This window comes from Haliaeetus leucocephalus, unplaced genomic scaffold, assembly GCF_000737465.1.
Source record: "Haliaeetus leucocephalus isolate CR32 unplaced genomic scaffold, Haliaeetus_leucocephalus-4.0 Scaffold439, whole genome shotgun sequence".
In the NCBI taxonomy this organism is placed as follows: Eukaryota; Metazoa; Chordata; class Aves; order Accipitriformes; family Accipitridae; genus Haliaeetus; species Haliaeetus leucocephalus.
Genome location: NW_010972875.1, coordinates 4,231,012 through 4,256,073, shown reverse-complemented (window position 1 = coordinate 4,256,073; position 25,062 = coordinate 4,231,012). Strand labels below are relative to the sequence as shown.

The following is a 25,062-nucleotide window of genomic DNA, read 5'->3' as shown; positions in this document are numbered from 1 at the left end:
CAGTACTCAGACTTTTAAACACACATTCATTCATATTCAGATTTGTAGAAACAGTAAGGTATTTTTAAGTTTATGAAAGAAACTAGAGATGGAATAAAAAACTGCCTTCTATATAAAACTGAAACTTGCAACTAACTCATTAGAAGCCACAAAGAAACAAAATTACCACATTTATTTTTTTAAACAATTGAAAAGCCAAGGCCAATACTTAAAAAGGGACAAATAAATAATCTTTCCTCTTTAGAAAACTTAACTGTGCAGCAAAGACAGACTTTGAATCAGTTGCCATATAGATCATCCTACCTGCGTGAGTCAGGTTTGCCACACTGTTCAGGAGCAGCTGTTGTAATCTGAAGATAACACTAATACCACTACATATCAAAAAGAAGGAAAGAACTGCTTCCTTAAATCCTCCCCACATGCACATGGAGCTGCACACCACTGAATAAGGAAGCTCAAATTATGTAATCCCACCATGGCACAAAGGGATTTACATAACTGACTACAATAAATACATGTTCAGTTAAAAAACCCTTAGTCTGTATTACAAAATAGCTCAAAAGGAAGTTAGACCCATTTGTGAGTACTCTTTCAAGCTTAACCCCACCAATAATAAGACATTAAAAAAAGTATGGGTTTTTTCATATTTTACATATTTTCAACTCAAACTACTAGAAATCAGATCAGAGAACAGTATAAACCTCCAGAAGCTTACACAGTACAAGTATCAGAAAAAGAGTAGAGATGTATTTTACTCAACCAATATAAACTAAGTGCTCTGTGTTCATATCACGCACAGGAGGAAATTCACATCCTGCTTGCCTCAGTTTGAGGCAGAATTTTACCTGTTAAAGAAGTCAGACCCATACAGGTAGCAGCTACAGCCACACTCAGAACTGCTGCAGCATCCTCCAGTAACACCACGTTTGTACTAGGATCACGACTCTGCACGACTGCATATACAACAACAAAAAAATAACATTGCTTTGGAAAGCTAGCTTTACTACATTATGCAGAGTACTTAAACTATATTAACACCGGCAACTTAAAAGAAAAATTTCCGTAAGTATATAAGCGTAAACCAAATTTTTGCATATGCACACTTCTGGAAGCATTCATAAATACACAGAACAAGCCCTGTGCCAATTATGGAAGCTTCTCCAAAATGTTTGAAAAATTTTAAGGGGCATTTAACATGAAAAATGCAAGTAGTTTAGTAAAAGTATCAAAGTATTGTTTCTTAACAGGTTTTCATCTAATTTGTAGAATGTATTTGTTACTAGAATAGAAAACAGATCAATAGAGCAAGAGGAAAGGGAAAACAGACAAAATTGCTTCTCTCGTTATGCAAACACTGGTAAATAGATTCTGTTTTAAATAACCACATACCTTATTGCTGTAACGACACATACCATATTGATAAAATGACAGACCCTTGGCTCGAGCACTTCTGCGAATTTCATTTATAGCAACAAGAAGGGTAGCTGAAACAACACCAAAGCAGTTGCTGAAAATGTTTAGAGGCAAAAAGACTTGTTTCCATTTTGAAAAGATGGAACTTCATATCATACCAACATCAAGAAAGCTCTTATTATTGATAATTTGAGTAATGACAAAGCATAAAGTTATCTTCTTTTCTACATGCATCTCCCATACAAATCAGAACAGTTATATTCGCTGATAGTTGAATACCAAAAAGGCGTTCTACATATGCTTCCCAAATAATGTGTTCTTCAACTTCTTATTATATAGACAGGTAAGAAAAAAAGTTTTCCCAACATTTTGTTTGTTTGTTTACAACACAAATATTTGCAACAGAGCTCAAAACTTTACTGGGTAAGCAAGTGCCAATTATTACTGTAATTACACTGTACTCTTCGACATTATGAATACTTAAATAGAAATATTTCTTGAAACTGCATACCTCCTTCAGATACCAATGACCCTGCTAAAATGCAGTATGCCTGTATAAAAGAAAAGTCTCAATTATTACGTTATATGCATATTCGTACAGATCTCTTCACCATAGACTATTCAAACACAGCATTCCAGAACCTCATTACCCACTGTGTCATGTAGCCGTCCTTAAACAGAAGGCAACCAACAATATTTGAATTATGCAATATATTGCAAAATGGGAAAGGAAGACCTCTTGGGAGGTGTGAAGGGAAGATGTAGCGTTTAAAGAACAGCTCATTTTGCTATAAGATCAGCTATAGTTTAACATGCTTTTTTTCTTAAAACACATTCTCATTTAGGATCATTTGAGTTAATTGTGTCGGGATTCAAACTGACTCAGAAAGTGAATTTCAGACCATGCCATTACTTTCTATTAAGTCACCAGCATTAGATACAATATCAGACAAGATTAGCTTACCCAGAGAAGAGATTCTATAGGATGAGGGTGGAGTAAACCTATGATCCCATGATACCACGAAAGTCCTGCACCCATCATGAAAATGCCCACCCCGCTAATAAGGGAGGCAATATAGCGCATGTTTGTGAAACCATACCTAGATGAAAACAAAGGAAGTTATTTAGTAAAATAAAATTCTTTATCTCTGCAAACATATCTACAAGTTTTTTCCATTAATTTTTGTATGTCTTCAATTATCATCATATGACTGGACATCTATTTAAGACAAAGCTGCCAAATCCAATCCAACCCAAGCAAAAAAAAGCCACCTGGAAAAGGATATCTAGTACATGCCAAGGATATCAAGCATAGATCTTTTTCTAATTCATTTTAAACAAGCTATTTACACAGCTCCTGTGCACAGACTGAGGATTTTACTACTGTAAAAAAAACAAAAACAAAACAAACAAAAAAACCCCCCAACATTCATGTCACTTTTACATTTCCTTGAAATGCTACTTCTAAATGAAAACTCTAGCCTTGTAGGCAGCCAGCCTATGTATTTTATAATGCTAATTTAAAGGGATTAAAATTTGTGACATCTTTAAGTAGTTCAGCTAACTGCAGACATTCAACACTTGCAGTTTTTAAGAGCAGTGGGAAAAGCTAAAGCAATATTAAAAGCGTACATTTATTCCCTTTTTTTTTTATATTAACTGCTACTACAAACAGTATATTTCTTTAGCAACATTTAAAACCCAAAAGTACAAAAGACTATATTAAAGAAGAGAGGAAAAAAGTGGAAAAGGGGAAGGAGACACAATGAATACTTAGACAAATGTAAGATTAAAATATTTTTCAAATTACCTGATGCTCTTAATGAAGAAAATCTTAACTAATTCTGCAAATTAGACATATTTTGAACTAGTGCTTACAGCATGAACGACTTGCCCAAATGTGTGAATTGTAAAGCAGGTCAACACCAAGAAAACATCATGGAGAGATTAGCTTAACTTTCATGAAGTTGTAAGAACTTACCAATAATATCCCTATTACTCAGATAAAACCAGAGTAGTTTTAAGTCAAACACATCTCCTTACGAGACAAGTAGCTGCCTTGCAGAAAAGCACTTATTTGAAAACAGGAAGAGGACAGTATTTTTTGTTTTTTAAAAAATCTTGCCATTCACATGAGCAGGGTTTAAAAACAAAGTAAATCTATCCATCAGAGGAGGTACAAGAGCCTAGAACAACTTTGTATTGGGTTTGCGTGGCAAGGTTTTGGTAGCAGGGGGGTTACAGGTGTGGCTTCTGTGAGAAGCTGCTAGAAGCTTCCCCTGTGTCCAAAAGAGCCAATACCAGTCGGCTCCAAGACGGACCTCGCCACCAGCCAAGGCCAAGCCAATCAGCGATAGTGGTAGCGCCTCTGTGATAACATATTTAAGAAGGAAAAAAAGTTGCAGGGGGTAGAGAAACAGCAGCTGGAGAGAGGCATGGCAACATGTAAGAGAAACAACCCTGCAGACCACAAAAAAAAAAATCATGAAATACAGCATTCATCAAGCCACTGAAGCTACAACTCCTGCAGTTTGGAAGAAAACCCTTTTATTTTATCTATTGTAAAATCAGAAACTATGCATTTCAGAAACTATATGACACAGAAGATTAAAAAGAACAAGGTGACGCACAAACAAGAAGTGAGCTTACTCCTACATATAATTACCAAAATCATTATTTACTCAAAAAGCTTACGGATGACTAGGGTCAGGCGTCCTTGCAGACTGACTGATGCCCAAAGCTAGCAATGCCTATTTAGGATAAAAGGAAAAAACCCTTGTTAAAAAAAAAATATATATTTTGAAACATTCTACATCAACTGAACTTGAAAGATAAAGGCACATGCAATTTGCTGATCTGCACATATACTTTGTCCCTGGTATTTTGTTAGAGTTGGAATATAAACTTCAAAATCTGTCGCCTAAATCTACTGCCCCCCCCCCCCAAATTGTTAATTATACCTATATAAAATATATGGGCAATTATATAGTGAGTGTATATATATAATTACTGTTAATTATAATTTTAGAATTTCAACCAAAAACGAACATTACGTGCAATCACAAGTGTTGTTGCTCTGCTTCAATGTGAAGGAATGAACTTGTTCAGGAAACAAAACTATTTAAATAAATCCTTCTTGAAGAGAAATTATAGAGAGACTATGGTGATAGGATACTACGTTTAAAGCAATAATTTTACACTGCAGCTTCTTTCAGTAGTGAATTTCGTATTCTCCAAACTAAAGAAAAAAATTATTTTGAAGAAAGAAATAAAAACCTCTTGCTATCTAAATGGTCTATTTGGGATAAATTTAATTAGGCATGTATTAAACTATTGATGCAGTAAGTTATAAATCTAGACCTCAATTTTGCAAAGCACATGCTTTGGTTTAAGGCTATGAATTATTGAAACATAATAACGAGTATTAAAATTTAGACAGACTAGTCTTCACAGCAGCAAGCTGCTTTGAGGCAGGAAGGTTTCTCCTGCGTTTTTCCCAAAACCACATACTCAAATATTTGAGCAAAACCCCCCTGCATTTCCAGTGAAACATTTAACTTTCACATTTAAAAACCAGAATAGCTCTTCCACTTTAAGTGGTAGATAATACCACTATCAAACTTGGTTCACCTATAATTGACATGCTTGGCCAAGTGAAAATCACACATTTTAAGGCTGCCTCCCCATAAATTTCTTTAAGTATTATCAGCTGATTTAGTAGCACCCCACCTTCACTTTACAGCTGGAACAGCTGAAAGGTTGTGTAAAACCATTTACAGAAAAATAGCAAACAAAATGTGAATCCTCAACTCAGTCCTTCTGGACAGAGAACATACTAGATGCAACTGAAGCAAAAAGGTAGCCAAAATTACGTTAAAATGCTTTTTAAGACATTAAGTCTGCTCTAAGGTTCCATACATTCCTCAAATTTGGAGAAGCGCAAGACTTGCATTTTTGTATGAATCAGAAGCTATCCAAGGACTCCTGCTTGAGCTGCAGGAGGGTTTCAGCCACTCATCTTTAAGTACTTTTTTTGTTTGCAAAGCCTTGCTATATCAAAAACTGCAACATGAAAAATTCTTTCTACATGGGAGAAGGGGAAATTACAAGGTCTCGTAATGTATGCCTCAAGCACACTAAAGAAAATAGTGGAAAAAACATTAATTTTGTCCCTGCACACTAATGTTACATGCCCAGCTCTGAGTCTGCCACCCCACCTATCAAACTAAATGTGCCAGGTATGTGGCTACTTGTGTTATGCAAGGCTGCTAAGGCAGTCTAGGAATAGAAAAAGAAACAGAGATGCTCAAATTCTCATCATTATTCTACTGAGAGATGACAAAGCAACAACAAAGTCTGTCATTCTATTACAATAACTGACAGGAAAAGTATTTCAAGTTAACATTTAACCAAAATAAGAGAGAGGTATACTTCGTACATCATCTTAGTTTCCAGTCCCATTTATGATCCATGAAGTAGCTGAGCACAGTTCTGCTTACCAGAACTCCTCTCTTTCAACTCATTTCTAAAAAACACTTCAGAATCTACATTCTGACTTGTTGCATTCTTACATTAATACAAAATTAAAAACACCTAATGTTAATTTTTTTATTATCTGGACAGGCACTCAATAATCCTTTAAGATGACCGACACATCATTCTTGTCCAGGAAGGGCAGGGAGCAAGGCAGAGAGGAAGGAGCATGTAACCCAAATTACTAAGATTTTCTTCTGACACCACTTCCTAAAGATAAGGCTGGTCACATTCCACATATGCATTGCGACAAACAAAATTAAGCCTGTCCTGGGACTTATTTCCTAATGCTTGTATATTTGACTAATATTATAACCCGTTTAACCTTTTTTGGTGCACTTCCATCTTGATAGTTATAGGGAAAATAAATTGCAACCAAAGTATGGAACAAGCTATTATATGAAAAAACAAGGGTTTAGAAAAGAACAGAACTAATTGGGGCAGGCAGTCTGAAATAATGTAGATGTACTACAAATAATAGTGTATTAGCAGAAATACTAGTCCAAACACCATTCAAACAGATTTTATTTATAATTACAGGTGACTCTTTCTAGATTCCTTCTGCATTTAAGGTTTCAAGACTCGGTCAGTTATATTACTGTTAGCTTATAAACCCTCCATCAGATTACTGGCATCAATATAAAAAAAAATAAGACAGCAGCTAGATAAAACTGCAGAAACCACTAGTTGAAACCACTAGTTTTGTCAAGTAAATTTCCAACAGAGCAACAACAGCTTTGCACTCAGATTGGGGAACAGCAGAAACACTTTAGAAATACTAAGCCCAAAGTTAATGTGAATTTCTGACAAAATATGCCTTCATCTGCCTACAGTTTGATAAAAACTGTATATAATATTAACACTACTTTGTAAGCGAGATTTGCTTTTGTCTCTGGGAAGCTAAAAAATACACATGTATACTACATAACACACAGAAAAGAGTACATCTTCCTCCCACTGCATGCACACAGAGCTTGTCACACTCTGCGCAGGCTTTGTAATCTGAATGACTGAAACCAGAAATTATTTAATAATGAAGTGAAACAAAACCCCACCCTCTCCCAGATCAAACTTTATTTTAAAAACACCTTTAAGACTGTTTTGCCTCAAAATTATTTAAATGGTCATTAGATGAACTACTAGCTCTTTTCCAACTAGAATATATTACTGTTAATTCCAGGAAGCATGTAAACCATACAAAACAGTACAAAAATGATCACAGGTATTGAACAGGAAAAGCACTATAAATACACACCACAGCAGAATCTAAGAGTAATTTTTAATAACAGTTGTGGCTAATAAACTTGGAACTTCTAGGCCTCTCTACAATGCCAATATTATCTATGAGCAAACTTTGTAAAGAAAACCAAAGTATTTTGCCATGCGCTATAGTCCTCCTAAAGAAAATACTGCTTTCATTTCTCTGGTGTTTACTATTTAGACAGTATAGGCAAACTAAGGAACACTAGTAGATTGAATTATTGCTTTCAAGTGTAATACAACTACTTACTGTAAGTATGTCTTTATTCCTGAAAAATTATTACAAGTGCTAGCTTAAGCAGAATGGAAAAAACACTCACCTGGTTACATGTGTCTGCTAAAGAATGTATGGCTTCTGAAAACATACTTGCAGAACCCGTGTAAACCCAAGCAAGTAGCTTAAAGAAAAAATTCAACCCATTTCTGAAAATAAAGACAAGAAATAAGCTAAAGAACAACAGAATATTTCCTCTAATATTTTCAGCAAAACCACAAGTGCTGTATAATCATGCATTACCTGCCAGTAAGTGGTGAAACCAAGTATCAGTTTAATCATTACAGACCTGTACAGGCAGATAAGGCATACAGATTTTCTGCAGGGTTACTGTTAAAAAGCCCTTTCAGCTAACCTTGATATGTAGAGATATACAATTTATTTTTCAAAAATTGTTAACTTCTAAGCAGTCCTGAATAAGTTGCACTTCCTGAAAACTTCCATCACATTCACTACTAATTGCCTACCAGTGGGAAAATACAAGCCTTAACGATTTGCTTCTCTCTTTCTTCAATCCTTTGCCTCCTATAAATCCCCTCCTAATACTGGAGTGCAAGGCTCCCCACTTCAATCTCAGCTTGGGCAATTCCCAGTAGGATATGAACATAAGACAACAGACAGGAAGACAAGGCTGTCATTAGATTACGCTGTAAAAATAATCTATGGAACTTCTCTATTAAGATGTCCAGTGTGACTGGTCAAGTCTTTTTTAGGTTACAAGCTCACTTCAGTAAACATTGTGTTATGTTGTACACAGAACGGTAACTACCAGCACTAAAATCCAAGACTACATTCTCACTTCAAACATTCATTATCAGAATCAGTAGATTAATTGTTACAATCATATTGCAAAGAAAATCAGACTAGAGGATTATAACATTCTCCTCTACCTTTTTTTAATATATTTGAGTTTAGCTTATTGGCAATTTTTAAAAGTATTAAAATGAAATTAAGTGTTATAACTAAGTATTAACATCTTGTAGTTGCATTTTTGAACAACCAAGAAATTGTATTTAAGTTAGAGGAAGCACAAGTCCAGCCCCTTGCCATACCCCAAATTATACAGTTGATTAAATAACATTAATTTCCAAGGTCATCCTTAAAGAATTTCTGTGAGAGTACATCCACTTCTTCAAGCAAGAGGTAGCACTGTTCTCTATACCTCCTTACATCCAAGGACCTGAACGTGCTTTAGAATTTTTAATTTAGTCTCATAACCTCATGAGGTGGTGAAGCATCACCATAATTTATAGGTGTGAAGTAAAAAAATGCATAAGTTAGTGGATAACCCAAGAAGAAAGTAAGGCTGTTGTAACACTAAACCATAATTTAAACTCCTTGTGTTAATTACAAGTTCTTCCAACTCACAGCATAGTGCATCTTTAGCATAGAAAGAAAATGAAATAAATTACAGTGGGATTCATGAGCACAGTCTCTTGACTTTTGTATTGTTCTTCTCAATGTTGTATTAATGGAGTTGACAGCTTATCTGAAGGTACAATTCAGTTGTGGGGCCCCCACCTGTTCAGATGACACAACAGGCACTCAGCTGGTATTTTATTTCACCCCTACAAATTCCAAATTTGTGGGGGGATTTGACATCCTAGAAATCTAAAAAGAAACCCATACTAAGATTTTCAAATGTCAGGCCCAGCAAAACCAATGTGTTAAAGATGTCCAGTAAGTTGGAGACATAGGATAGAAAGATGAAGAGTGCTAAATAGGAAATTACAAAAAACCTTGTGAGTCTACAGAGCCGTCAAGGCTATTTGGTGTTTCCTGTCTGACTAGATGTTCACATTAATATAAGACAATAGATAAAAGTCAGTTGGGGGGGGAAGTCATGATTTTTACCGCGAGTAAAATATGTATTGCTATAAAAAACAAATTCACCACTGCATTTGAAAATAATAAGCCCTATGAAAGCCTAAATTCTGTTGAAGAGATACTACAAAGTTTTTAAACAGCAGAGGAAAAATAATCCAAAACCAGCAGATTCTGAGAAAACAGCTAAAATACTCTGAATCGGTTTGAACCAAAGTTATCTTTTACATCAGTGACCACCAATTCAGAAAGTATTTTCTCTATTGTACTGAAATGAACTGAACTGCCTGATTTAGCTACCTCATTTTTATCTGCATGGACTTCAAACAATAGGAAATCTTAACAGAACTCCAACCAAAGCTAGGTAAAGTCTGAAAAGGACTTCATTGTAATGTTTTGGACATCATGCCAAGAAATACCAAAAAAAAAACCCAACCAAAAAAACCCCAACACTGTGATTCATTAGGTACGATTCTCTTGCTTATTAAAGCTCCTACTATACAGCATTTTCTAATAAGCCTCTCTTCTGCACCTAGAAAATAAGCAGTTTCATTCAACACAACTGTTCATAACTGTATTCCAAAGTCCCCATAGGAGGCAGACATTCACCAACCAAATGGGGGCAGGGGAGGTAAGGGGGGGTTGGTGGTGTTGAAACAGATATACATCTTCCTTGCGGTCAGAAGTCAATTTTAGTGTACAGTCTAAATTTAATTGGCAACTTTAAAATGTACTGATACATGAACAGAATCAGTCTTTCTCTGACAAAAAAAAGAACCTCACAAAAATACACAAATGCAAAAGTAGATCAAAATCAATTATTCAAATCAAGGTTCCTAACTTAACTATTTAAATTACAATTAAACCAAATTCAAATAAGTCTATCCTGACTGAACTGTAAACTTGAAAAAAAATTAAAGGACATTAATACTTGCTTTTACATATCTACCATTCCAAATTTGTTTCAAAGATAACCACCTCAAAACCCCAAGATGTATATGGGGAACAGGAATTACAGGGAATTGAGAAATATACATATAGGGAATTGTGCCATCATGTGATCGCCCTTTTTGTACTCTACCTTACAGCATAAGATAATAGTCTAAAAGGACCTGGTCTGGTTTACACAACCATCCCTGTCTACCTACATAAAATATTCAGGGTTTTGAAGAAAGGACATTAAAAAAGTCAAAATTAAAAAAAAAATCAAACTGAAATTATTCAGATCCATTATGAATCTATGGAAAAAATCTTCTATTTAGGCTCTATATTTGAGAACTAAACACATTTCATCACATCTATTTCCAAAGAAGCAGTAACATTACTAATATTCTTATAACTTTTTTTTAAATATTATATACTGTGCAAACTTTGTATTGTTCAAAAGGTAAAGCATTAGCATGACAATGAAATCACTTCAACCAGACTCTGAAGAATGTTTTACTAATAATAGATTATTCCCTTTTTGATAAAAAAAAACCATTACCTTCCTGTATTTCTCAAACAGAGCTTCAAAGTTTTTCCTCGCACACAGAATTCTATTAACAACATCAACTGTGCCAGTGCAGCTGGTCTATACCCTCCAAGTGGATCCATAGTGAAGAACTCTGCTTTTGACTGAACCACATGTCATCCTCACTGGGGGTGCCCGAAGTTTGTGAAAAGTCTACCAAATCATTCCAACTGGAGAAGTTAAGACAGACCGGCCTTTCTTGACCCAAAACCACAAGCCATTAAAAATCATGCTGATGTCAACAAAATCAGAGCCACCAACAAAGCAGCACTGATGGTGACCTTGACTTAATCTCTGAAAAATCACCAGGTATTTGAGGGCCACAAGATCCTTTAACTTCTAAAAAAGCTCCACAAAAAGATGACTGAGAAATACAACAGGCTCTACAAACTTCTGCTGGCCTGGCTGCCAGGCATTCATCTATAAAAATACCTAATCATCCAAATGCTATTTATGAAATAAAGAGTGCAATGTTTATAGCAATGCCCTATTTACAAAGCAGGAGGAAAGGTCTGTTTTCTCTAGATCATTATAACAAAGTGAAGGAGGTAGAAGTGACCATAGAACATTTCCCCCATCCCCCCCCCCCCCCCCCCCTTTTTTTTTTCCCATTAGAAACATCCATACTAGCAGTTCTTATATGTTTTTTAACTTGGAAAGCTCTGAGTAGTTACTAGTAGAATACTCAATAAAGAAAGGGGGAGGTTTTCAGTCAAACAAGCTTTGTGGGTTTTTTCCCCCCAAGCAAAAAGCATATAGTTTTGTAGAAAAACTCAGTTACTTCCTGCTCAAAATGTTGTTTCATGTGCCAAAAAAGCATTTTCCCTATGTTTCTATTTTGCTCCCTTATATCCATAGTGTCTTAGCAAATAAATACCTTTTATAAAATCAAATTTATTTTAAAAATTACAGATTTTATGGCAAGTAAATTTTAGCCGTCATCTTCTGAGAGAAACTTAACACGCTTCTGTGTATGTCATGCCAGATAGTCTCTGTGTTCATTTGCTTCAAAAATCAGGATCATTAATTTAGTTTTGTTTCATTCAAACTTGTAAGACATGTGAAAGGCAAAAACCTCCTAAAATATCTCCTTCTCAGTTAGAAAGATAAAGAGCTGAGTAACAGCAGAAATAGAAAAGTGAATTCTTTTCTGTTGGTTATATGGAAGATTGTTCAAAACATATGAAAAGCTTCCTCTCGAGAAAGAGCAAGAAGAAAGGACAACTTTAAATGCCTGCCTCTCCATGTCCTTCAAAATTTTAGCTTTTACTTTAATAAACTGTTTAGCCTGATCAACTTCAAAAAATTTGCTCATCTCTGATCAGATATATTCTATCCCTGATCTCTATATATTGATGAATTTATTTACCTAAACTCTCTCCCATCAACAATGAATAAATATTAACTTCAGTTACAGAGACACAGATACCTTTAGCTTGAATACACAGACTGTTGTCATTTCCAGGATAATACAAATTAATTGTTTTATATTTGCATAAACAAAACATTTTTTTAAACTTACATGCAAATAGCTACCATTACCACCTTCCCTGGTCCCTTGAAAAACATAGCTGCTGCACTGGAGCGTGGCTACATAAAGAAATAAGATATTATTAAAATAAAATAACCAAATCTTGACCTCATGAAGGACCTACCATACAAATTATTAAATAAAAAGTTTGCATTGCCCTGTTATTGCAAAAGTGAAACTACAGTCCTTGAAGCCTACTAATTTACTACTGAATGCTCATCAAAACTGCAGTTGGGTCTTACACATTTCTACAAATGGATGGCTATAAAAAGAATAAACAACTAACAAAAACTCCAGCAGGGGCCACTGCAACCATAAGGACAGGAGCCAGCTGCGCAGCAGAAAGATTAAGAAATCATTCTACCATAGCAGAGCACCTGGATCTAGGCAATGGGTCTGCTTAAGCAAAGAGGAAGAGCCAGTAGGGCACAGAGCAAAGTGTTAATGTTTTGTTTTGGTTTTGTTTTTTTTTTACCTTAAAGAAACCTATTTCATTTCTTTATATTAGTAATGTATTTATTACACATGTTTATAGGCTATAGATGAAATCACAAATACAGCTGAAATTTTGTTAATAAAGTGGCAATTGACTAAAAAAAAAACAAACAAACAAAAAACCAAACAAAAAAAAACCACCCACACACCTTACCAGTGGATTACATTGCCACAGTAGGAACCCATTTAAACTGGCATCATAACATTTACCACTGCATTACAATCAGAGACAGATCAGGTATGTTACAGTGCAAATAAAACTTCCAATAATAGTTAAGCTTATTCAACTGTTTCACAACTCTTTCCTTCAAAAGGTGTCACAGTACATGTTGTAGCATTATTCCAGCCAAAAACTTTAAAACATCTCTTACCTTAGTATTTCCAAAGAACTCCTTGTACTCCCACAACAGCCTTTGGTTTCTAAATAGATCTGCAATACAAAATCATTATCGTGAATACATACTAGTAACCAGTAGTTTCAGGAACGGAAGTCTGTGCGTTTTATTCAGCAGTCAACTTCTGGTAAGAGCTACATAGTCTATCTTTCTTTGTGAAAAACTCCTCTACTGGTATTGTTAATCAGAAACACATGTTGTTATATATTCATGCAAAATGCCAAATACAATCTGTTATGATCCTATACGTCATTGCCATTTCTAACAAAAAAGGATGATACACAGAGGGGAAAAAAATTAAAATACACCATACCAATTCCAGGCATTCTACTGCCTCCCTCCCGTCCCTTAACCACGAGGGAGAGGGGGAAGGATGTTTCAAAGCAAGTCTCTTAATGTCAGTATTTTTCCATCCACTACTGATATTCAGTAACTTCAAAATAAACATTGGTATACTACAGTATCTAGAAGCTGTAATGCTAGACTCTCCCCTACAAAGTTATACAAAATACGTTGTACAAAATAATTTAAATAGATTAAAACAGTCAGTGGAGTACAAGAATGAAAAAAAAAGGGGGGGGGGGGGGTGTTACCACTTCAAGTATACAACATTTCAGTATGCTATTATAACTGAGCAGTATTTTTTTAAATCTCTTTTTTTTGATTATGTCCAAGAATTATTCTGTTGCTCACTAAAAGTTTTTAAGCTACTGACTGCACTCTCGGTACAAATACAGGTACCTTAACAAGTGCCTGCAGCTCTAGCCTTTTTACTAGGAGGGTGTTCCAGTGGCAGAACTGTTTCAAAAAAAAAACAAAACAAAACAAAAAACCACCACCACTCTAATTTTAAGGTGCATAATTGGAATAAGTACCTTGAATATTGCCTCTCCTGTATTTCAACCGACTAGACAGATCGAAATCCATTACAAACTACTGATTTGACTGTACCTGTTATTGATAATACCGGCAAGGACAACAACAATAATTTTCAGCAAAAAGACAATTTGGGGGTCTCCTCCCCCCCCCCTTCTGAAGCACAAAGGTAAGCTGAATTCATCTCAGAGGAAAAACAAATGAGTAACAGTATGGTATCAAGGTTTGGATTGGTTTTAAGTCTTTTCAAAATTCTCAATTAAAAAAAAATCCAAACCCACTGAAGATGTGAATTCTAATAAAAAAAACTCAAAGCCCCCCCAAAAATCAAAGTATGACTATAGATCTCAACTGAATGTATATTCTTGCTGTATCACATAGATGATAAACTGTAAGATAGTAACAGACTATATCTGCATAGATAGTAATGTGTTACTCTAACATTATGCTATAAAACCTTATCAGTAATTGCCAATTCCAAATTCGTAGGTTCTCAATGAAGTAACACACCATCTAGTGGATTTCTAACAATCATACTTTGTTGTCTACATCTGAAGGTATTTGAAAACTCTATACTCACTTTCTCTGTACTTGATCTCTGCCTCTTTACGTCGTTTTCTTTCTCTAGCAAGAGCCTCTGGACTACCCCAAACTTCAAGAGACCTGCACAGAGTAAAAGTAACTCAACAATGGTTCTATTTATGCAACTTCTTTTCAATTTGACTACATTACAAATGCCTTTCCTAAAAGCAGAACATCACATCATTCTTTCTGATAAGAAGCCATGCAGACTACTTTACAGAATAAAAAGCTGGGCAAGAGGGGGCTGAGGACAGCACTTAATCTTTGGACACATGAAACACCCTCCAATTTTATACAGACCATGTAATTACTACAATGATGAGGGTATAAAATGTGTTCAGATAGAAAATGGAAAACATTACTGCCCTTTCACATTGTAAACCTTTCACATTGTAACGGGTTTTTTTTCCCTCTCTCTCCCATATAATCCATTTTAAATGATCCAAACATTTTCCTTCATAAAAATGTTCTTACTTTGCCTCTACATCCGATCTCAGGTACACAGTGAAAGTCTCAGTGTCATCATGAGGGCTTCGTCGTTTAATTTTCCTCAGCTGGTCTAAATCACTAAGGAAAGTGGACAAACAGTTTAGTGCAAGAAACAGTTCATATTATTCTAATTTTACTTGTATGTCTTCCACAATTTTAATATTATTAATTTGCAGTACAAAAAACTGAAGCTGTTTACTTGAGACAAACAGAACATAAACACAACATGAAGCAAGCGTTCTCTTGGATGCTACTGAAAAACCACTGTGGTTTCCACACTCAAAAGTCCAAATCATATCCTCACACCATGAAATACTACAGATGGAAGACAAAGTAATAAAACATTGAATAATAAAACATCCAATGAATGATCTGCATGTAATTAATAACATGCACAAGTGCTAAACAAGAGGTTTCACAGCTTAACATTTCTAAACAGAAATCAGAAGTCACATGACATGAAAAACCAAGAAATTTAACTTCAAAACCTACATACCCAGCACAAGCTATAAAAGGTTGGAGATAACAAAACTATTTGGGGGAACAGATAAGTTTCCTATGCGGAGCTACACATTAGGGCATCTACATTGAGAAGCATCAGGGATTATTTTTTTTTTCTTATTTTATTTTTTAAAATACAACAGAACATTTCATTTTTAGCCCACCCAATTATCTAGTCCTTTTTTCTTCCTCCCCTCCTCTTTTGGTCAATCCAGCAAAACTTTCGCTAGTTATTTCTCTGCATGACAAGCCACTTATGATAAAAATATGGCAGAGGACTAAGCACAATTTGTCACTGGATTTTCAGCAAAGACCAAGTCTGATGACATACACTATATGTAAAAACAGGGGAGGTACAGTGACAGCATAGTAAATTATAAACAAAGCTGCTAAGCCTTTAGATTTAATATGGGTCACACATATAATATGCGTGAAATCTGACAGACACCTCAACTATAGCGATACTCAGTAAGACCTGCTGGCAGGCATGGCACATAGTGAATGGCAGTAAATATGAATCAAGTAACAATAGTTAGGTTACAACAAACCAGATTATATTTTATTCCAAATTACAGACATAACAGACAGTACATTACATAACATGAAGCTTCCACTGATCTTTTAGAGATGTTCACATGAAACCATCATGACCCCAAAATGCTGAAACAAGAGCTATTTGTCATTCCCCCCTGTAACTAGCTGCTTTAGAGGTGGACACCCCCCAACTACATTTATGGCCATATAAGTACAAATAAATTACTTTAAGAAGCAACTACAGAAACATGCAAACTAAGTGCAAGTTTCTAATCCACTGTAACACTAAGTAAATAAGAACTTCAGTCACTTGTGGTTATGTATACCACAAAAGCATTTAGAAAAAGTTGCTGTGCAAAATTACTCTACAATCACAATTACTTTTGAAGCACATACGAACAAACAAATATTCACAATTTAAATTTCAACTCAAACCCATCATACCTGGATTTAAGACAAAACTCATTTATTGCTCTGACTCCAGTGATGAAGTTATTCTGTGTGTATTTTGGTCCATACTCTCTTTTTTTAAGGACTGCTTTCACTTAAAAAGAGAAATAGATAAGCAAGTCACGTCACTCGTGGAGACTACAGTAGAAACTTCAAAAGGTAATTCAGTCTAGTGTTGTATCATGATACCTCTAAGTGGAGATATGAAAAATAATGCTTGTCAGTGAGACAGAAAACTTACATTTCTTTTTTTTTCCAATACTTAACCAATTCCATCTTCTAGAGATAAGATTTTTCACCTTTGCAGACCATACAGAGAACTGAGACAGACTGTATACTTTGTTCTTCTCAACTATTACTTTCAAAATTAGCACACTTAATATTGGGCATCTATAACTATTAAAAATATGCATTCTTTACATTGTTTTGTATGTCTAGAAGACGTACTCCTATCACATCAGATTTTCATGCACAAGGAAAAGAATACCACATGTATTCAGAAAAAGGATAAATGGAATTTTAAATTTATGCCATTATGTCCTGCTTGTCTATACACTCACAACTTCATCTTATTTTCAAATGTAAGTCACTACACACTCACTTCCATTAAAAACATTATGCTTAGTGGAAGAAGAGCTACAACTGCTGAAGGATATAACATTCAACAACACAACTGAACACAAAAAGCCCAAATTCTGCAGGTGAGAAGACTTATATCTTCACATGAAGACACACAAACTTCCTGCATACCGTAGGATTGATGCGATTTCTATAGTTAGTCCAGAACTTCTCCTTAAGTCACAGGATACTTACAGAAAGATACTAACACTAGATACCAATATTTACCATAATATGATTTCTGTCATCCAGTCTGAACTTAAATGATTTTTTTAAGTACTTGAGTAATCATATTCATCCCACAATGCTCCTGAGCGAAGGTGACAAAAAAATTAGAGCTTTCCTAAAAACAGTCTATCACTTACTAAAGTTAGAACAGGATGAACATTTTTAAACAAGAAGAATGTTTCCCATCTTTTCTTATTTAAAACAGATATATATCCAAAGTGTATTAACCTTAGTAAAAGATAACTTGTGATTTATCAAACACTTACTAATCCATCTTTCCGAAACACAGGTAAATTTCACTAAAATAAAATACTATAACCAATTGTATGTTGCAGAATATCTCAACAATCCTACCCTTAGTTCAAATAACTGCATAAAATTGGCAATAAACGTGGAGGGGGAAAAAAAAAATCAATTTAGTATTTCCAAGAGAAGGACAAAGCCCAATAAAAGATGATGTAAATAAAACACTTTAAATAGCACAAATTTTTAAGACTAGTGATACTTTAAAAATGTTATTGTCTTAGTAATACTTGGATCAATAAGTTTATAAGTCACAGCAGCATCTGAAGACTAAAATTTACTTTCTAGACACTATCAAATTCTTTAATATAAACATTCGTGCTTGTGCGTCTATAATCTACAGAGGCAAGATATATCTATTTTTACAATAATTTCATAGTCTATCTGATTTCTCCTATGCACCTCATGTTCCCTCTGCATAGGTACACTAAATGACAACAGACCCAAAGAAATTGATATAAAGGATGTAGACAAAAGTGTACAGAAAATACACATACAGAGACACTGATCTCACCTTGTTACTAATAAGTATTATTATTTGAGGTTTCAAATTTAAATTTGGGGAAAGACACGAAGGAATTTTGATACAGTTTATAGCCTGCTGAGTCACTTTCACTCCAGAGATTTTTTATTTTTTTTTAACAGACTTTAAAGAGAAATGGCAGGTTTTATTTTAATAAAGTTCTTTCCATACATAGAAGGCTAGGAGTGATCAAAAGCACAGAAGTTTTTAATAGCGTAATTCCCACAATAACAAAATAGAAACTACCAGAGTGAAGATGGAATTAAATCAAGTCATGATAAATTAAAAACATGAAAGAAAGTTACGCCCTTATTTTATCCACTTATGTTTTTAAGCAATGTAACTGAAGATAAAAGGATGTATTTACTTGTATTGGGTTTCCATGGCAAGGTTTTGGTAGCAGGAGGGCTACAGGGGTGGCTTCTGTGAGAAGCTGCTAGAAGTTTCCCCCATGTCCAATGGAGCCAATGCCAGCCAGCTCCAAGACGGACCTGCCGCTGGCCAAGGCCAAGCCCATCAGCGATGGTGGTAGCACCTCTGGGATAACAGATTTAAGAAGGGAAAAAGTTGCTGCTCAACAGAAACTTCAGCTGGAGAGAGGAGTAAAAATATGTGAGAGAAACAACCCTGCAGACACCAAGGTCAGGGAAGAAGGAGGGGGAGGAGGTGCTCCAGGTGCCAGAGCAAAGATTCCCCTGCAGCCCATGAAGAAGACCATGGTGAGGCAGGCTGTCCCCCTGCAGCCCATGGAGGCCCATGGTGGAGCAGATATCCACCTGCAGCCCCAGGAAGACCCCACACCAGAGCAGGTGGATGCCCAAAGAAGACTGTGACCCTGTGGGAAGCCCGTGCTGGAGCAGGCTCATGGCAGGATCTGCGGATCTGTGGAGAGACCCCACACTGGAGCAGGTTTTCTGGCAGGACTTGTGACCCCATGGGGGATCCACGCTGGAGCAGTCTGTGCCTGAATGACTGCACCCCGTGGAAGGGACCCACGCTGGAGCAGTTCGTGAAGGACTGCAGCCTGTGGGAAGGACTCATGTTGGAGAAGTTCATGGAGAACTGTCTCTTGTAGGACGGACCCCACGCTGGAGCAGGGGAAGAGTGTGATGAGTCCTGCCCCTGAGGAGGAAGGAGCAGCAGAGACAACGTGTGATGGACTGACCACAACCCCCATTCCCCGTCCCCCTGTGCTGCTGGGGGGGAGGAGGTAGAGAAAATCAGGAGCAAAGTTAAGCCCGGGAAGAAGGGAGGGGTGGGGGAAGGTGTTTTAAGATTTAGTTTTTATTTCTCATTACCCTACTCTGATTTGATTGGTATGAATTAAACTAATTTCCCCAAGTCGAGTCTGTTTTGCCTGTGATAGTAGTTGGTGAATGATCTCTCCCTGTCCTTATCTCTACCCACAAGCCTTTCATTATATTTTCTCTCCCCTGCCCAGTTGAGGTCCCATCCAGCCAAGGTCAACCCACCATTACTACAGGCACAAATGGGAACATTACAGGATTCAGATTAGGCAGTTCATGCGGTCTCAATATATTTAGAAGCAACACTGATTAGATTAACTTAGCAATAAGAAGGAACAGATGAAGACTTAGAACAAGGAACAGGGGAAGATCAAGTATTCAGCTTAGCCACATTAAGTCTGAGATGGTGAATGGACATGCCTAAAAACATGCAAGGAGGATAGACTGTGGTAACAGGTGAGAAAACAAATTAGTCTTTTCCTGACAAACTCATCAGCTTAAATGAAACAATTAAAAACAGACACAGAGGAGTGAGTAATTAGAAGGAACATTGCTACATTTGATTTTTTGGGAGTCATTTTCAACTGCATACCAAACAAAGCTGACATACAAGTGTGTTTTAAAATGTTATTCACATAACTTGTTACACTATTGAAGAGGAACCACAGTTTCCTTACACCTATCTTTTTTGCCTACTAGCAGCAGACAACAGTAGAGTTTCAATACAGGAAGTATTTCTTTACCTTTTACTTGGATTGGCTCTTTAAGGAAAGACTGCTTTTGACCTGCATTGGTCGTATCTTGTCCTGTAAAATAAAAATAAAGCTCACTGTAAATATGAAAGTACCTACTTTTCTTTTTAGTAAAGAGTTTGGTTGACATAAATTAAGAATATATCTTAATGTTGCTTTCCACCCTAACAATTAAAAAAACATTTTTGCTAGATTTCCAACATTTAAAACTCTCAAAAGACAGAAACAGTAAAAAAAAAAAAAAAAAGACATTTAATATAGCACTTATCAATAAACTCCTAGCACCTAGCAGAAGAGCACCAACTTGCAACATACTTCAAAAAGTATCTTGAATTTTTTAAAAATATTTTAACAGTGCACTTACAGTGTGGGGCAAGTCTTATACAAAATTTTAGATTAGTAAATATAATGAATCCTATATAGCTTATGGCTGCTGATCAGCCCAGTCTCATAGAGCTTTCAAGCTGTAATTCAATTTTAAGGGACTGAAGCTTTTTCACTTACAAAAAGCAAGCTCCTTAAAACACAGAATATTTAAACTAAAATCCACAACTCTTGTGTCACAAGCTGGAGCTAGAATGAAAAAGTATTTTAGCTAGTTTTGAAATTTGAGGATATGACTCAAGAAAAAGCTAATAAAATACAATTTACAGTACTGTTAAGTGAATCTTAATATTTGGAAAATAATAAATTCTAGTAATTTCAGTGAGATTTCTACTTAGAAATCAGAAGTACTCCTTGAAAACACAAATACTGCATCCTTACCTCACACATCTCGACATAGCTTTCAGAACAAAAACCTTATGATACTAACGCATCAAACCAACACACCCACTCTTTTGTGCCCTAACACTCTCTAAAATGGGAGGTTTGCCACACATCCACAGTCATTAACAAAATTAAAACTGACCATATTGAAAGTGATACATAAAAAAGTGAAGATTTTTCAAGCAGGTTTGTGTTAATTAATGAGATACTCCTAGCTTAGCATGCTACTCAAATTAGTCAGAGGTCAGATATTCTTGAAGCTTGAACTACATAACTGTCTTTTCATCAGGCAATTAGTTATTGCCCTAACAGCAACAGAGGACTAAGGCTAATAACAATCCAAGTATACCTTCTTGGAAAAATAACACTTATATATTTATGAAACTGATCTTATTACACAAAAAATAAGGCTGGACCACAAATAACTAGCATTCCTGAAACAGTCACCCCTATCCGTTATTGACTTGAAAACGGAAGAGAAAAAAAAAAACCTTTGCTGTTCCTTTCCTTTCTTTTATTACATGGTTTAGAACATCAGGCAGCCAATCTATCAATAGTCATGATAAAAAACTTCAGCTAAGATTGCTTAGCAAAAACTGAGCAGTAGCTGCTTTTCAGAAACTGCATGCAACCATTTATGTCATTAAAAGAAAAATCACCAACACTATTTAACAAAAGATTGAGTCATAAGATTTCAGAGGGGGGAGAAAAAGGCACAGATGTATCAGAATTTATATATATGAATAGAGATCTATGTACATCAAGTACCCTTTTAAAGTTTACTACCTCAGCCTAGAGAATGGACAAAATCACAGTGCATCAGTGAGAAAAAAAATACAGAATACTTGAATTCACAATTACTGTTTTTCAGACTAGCAGCAGTTGATATGATAGAACTTTCAAGACGAATACGTTAATATTTTCAATATCACAACAGCATTTCCCAAGTTTACTGACAAAGAAATGGAGGTCCAAAAGATATCCGTTATTTGCTAAATATTTAAGTTTCTGGAAAAGTATGGCAATCTTTACAAGTAGTATGTTACCTGTTCAGAATTCTATCAAAATCTCATGCTTTTTTAAATAAACAATAGTAATATGTCCATAATGCATAAGAACATTCTACCCACCAGGCCCCAGAAAATACCCCCCCTTATGAAGCATGCATATAACAACATGAATTGCAAAATAAACTTCAAAGTGATTGTTCATCTATGCACAATATCTCTAGGCTGCAGTTTCCATATACACTTGCATATGTGAGACCCCACTCTCAACAAAAGGTAAGTCTCATGGTGCCCACATAGCGCAGTTCCACTCAAGGCTTACTATGACTCAAGGCTGCACTGCCACAGAGGGCAGCATCTCTCCTCCAGCCATTCTAGAGACAGTGAGCAGGATCAGCTTACTGATCCATCCTACCTCTACCCTACTTCTGCAAAACAAGCAATTAGTTTTTTGACAAAACAGGCCTAAACATAATTAATGCCAGCACCAGAGAGGGAATAATCAGACAGGGGTAGGAGAAGGCAGAAACACCCCTTCTGATAACAGTCAACAATTATATAAACTTAAGGCAATCATGAAAGCAGTAGTACTAGACTGTTTTCACATGTCTGTTGTTTAACACCAGTAACTGCACATTAAGAACCCAGAAAACACCAACAACTAAAACTGGCTCTACAGTCTTTCACCGTATTCAAGCACACATTCTTCTGCAAGAATCTTACCCTCTAGCAACCATCTTCACCTTAAGACTTTCCTAGAAACATAAATGGTCTTAAGTATTATCCTCTTCTAAAATCCAATCACAGACTTAAGAAACAATATCTAATCGTTACACTCAGAACAACATTTAAGATCCACTTTTGTACTTCAAAACATCAGAAAAGTAATACTCTTAGCTGGCCATAGTTACCAGCTTTTAAAGACTGCTATAAGCCTCAGGAATTTAAAAGTTACTAAAGAACGAACAAATACCTGCTAACCTGACAATTAAGAGAAAGACATTTTCTTTAGTAGACCACTTAGTTTCAGACAAACGCACACAGGAAGAGCATTTTAAAATGCATTTGTTACCTCTTAAGCACGGTAGTCTTCCAAACATATGTCTGTGCAGTCCTACACTTAATAAGCAGAAAAAATAGAGGACGCTACAACGGAGCAAGGACAAGACAGTTGTGAATTTCACAAGCACCTAACTAGCACAGGACTGAATCAAATTGAACAGCAAGGAGGGTCAGGTTATGTCCATTGTATCAAGCGTTCAATGCGAATGCTGCAGTTCTGGCACCAGTCAGATTAGAACGCTCTAGCAGGTGAAACAGCTCGACCTTCTTTACCAGTCATCTATAGCCTGACCTGGAAAAGTCACAGTGCTCAGTATTCACACTCATTCAATCTTTATCACTAGTTCATTTCACACAACAAACCTACAATACTACAAAAAGAATCCAAGTAAGCAAGCAAAGTGGTTAAAGACAAGTAATACGTTCCATTTCTTATCCCTTAAGTCACCCAATCCCTTCTGACATCCACATTTTATTATCACCACTTCAAATTTGATTACTCTAAACTTCAATCCTTTAAATACTGGAATGACAAAGAAATAAATTTCAGCATCCATCCCTACTTATGCATTTGAAATTTATATATTGATGCCTACAAGCAAAAAATACCAAGAATTCTGCAACCGTAATAGCACATAATTGGGACAAAAAAAAGTTATCAATTGTTAAATACAAAGTTATCACATTTATATAAATACTCTTTATTTTAGCTTAGTACTACCTGTTCCAACTTTATGCAGGGTTTCTTCAGGCGTTGATCCATTTGTATCTTCTGATCCAAGATCTTTTTTCTGACCATTGGAGGTATAAACTCTCACTTGACTCATCAACTGCACAGGCAGACGATTGCATGACAGAATATAAGACAGACTCCCACTTTTCATTGAACCTTGCCATCCTAACAGGGGAAGGAAAAAAAAAAGATATTTCAGGCAACCATTTTGGAAGGAAAAAGAAGGGAAAGCGGTCCAGCTATACCAGCATAAGTTATGGAAAGTGAGCTTTTAAGTACTGCTTTATGCTTATTTTACCCATGTTTAGGAATTACAAAATGGGAGTACACAGCATGCTTTCACTGCCTCCCTTCAAACATCCACTTTTAAACTTTATTCTAACATTAGGGTTTTTTCCCCGTACAATCCGGTATGCACTTTTTCCAAAGACCTCTAGATGATCTTAACGTGGTAAAAAAAAACAAAAACAAAACAAAAAACAAAGCTATTTGATAAGATTGACTTACTGACACATTAAGTCCTGTTCTAGTCATACCGCCTCAAAATCTTTAAAAAACAAGTACTGATAAAAGAACAAATACAGACCACTACAGAACTATTAGGCAGTGTTGCCATTTCATTTCACTCTGTGTATACTCTGTAGAAACCACAGCCTACCAATTAAGAAAATTTGAACTGTGTGCATTATGCATTAAGAGCAACTTGCTCCAGAAATTACACAGAAAAGCGCATGTTGCTGTGTAAAACATTTTATACAGAAGAATCTTAAATTTTTGCAACATTTACCACAGACAAATTACAAGATAAGTATGTAAAAAGCCTACTGAGAAATCACCCTGGGTAGGCAATCTTCAATTTCAAAAACTAGACAAAAGTAGAGTTGTACGAAGTACAGGCCAACCTGTATTAGCAACTAGTTTCTTTTAGGCAGCATAAACACTTCTGTAGAGAGGGTATATAACTCCTCCAACCAGAAACGCAACATGCAAACTGGCTGTTTTGGAAAGCACTCATTAAAAGAATAAATAAATTTAAAAAAAATAATTAAGCAGTGCTGGTAAATCAAATCATACAAAGTATGACTAATCATGTATGAATAACGCACCTCTCACAAAATGAAAATATTTTATAAGACTGTGTATTCCATAAG

General features: G+C 35.7%; 1 protein-coding gene across 4 annotated transcripts in view; it reads right to left on the bottom strand.

Annotated features, from left to right (window-relative positions):
• SLC30A9 (solute carrier family 30 (zinc transporter), member 9) overlaps positions 1-24,095 on the bottom strand; it is a 34,950-nt gene extending 10,855 nt beyond the window's left edge. For 3 of the 4 annotated variants that reach the window (XR_774808.1, XM_010574473.1, XM_010574472.1), the window contains exons 1-13: positions 23,900-24,073; positions 20,333-20,395; positions 16,665-16,764; positions 15,171-15,263; positions 14,695-14,777; positions 13,215-13,273; positions 12,340-12,407; positions 7,527-7,629; positions 4,108-4,163; positions 2,378-2,513; positions 1,925-1,964; positions 1,413-1,484; positions 846-953 (exon numbers count right to left, since the gene is read on the bottom strand). Coding sequence is in view for 3 of the 4 variants with exons in the window: in XM_010574473.1 (XP_010572775.1) it covers positions 846-953; positions 1,413-1,484; positions 1,925-1,964; positions 2,378-2,513; positions 4,108-4,163; positions 7,527-7,629; positions 12,340-12,407; positions 13,215-13,273; positions 14,695-14,777; positions 15,171-15,263; positions 16,665-16,764; positions 20,333-20,395; positions 23,900-24,062 (1,144 nt within the window). In the remaining variant the exon portion in view is untranslated. Of the gene's footprint in view, positions 1-845; positions 954-1,412; positions 1,485-1,924; positions 1,965-2,377; positions 2,514-4,107; positions 4,164-7,526; positions 7,630-12,339; positions 12,408-13,214; positions 13,274-14,694; positions 14,778-15,170; positions 15,264-16,664; positions 16,765-20,332; positions 20,396-23,899 lie in introns of all 4 variants that reach the window. The other variant, XM_010574474.1, reaches the window with a different exon arrangement.
• Between the last annotated feature and the right edge of the window lie 967 nt (positions 24,096-25,062).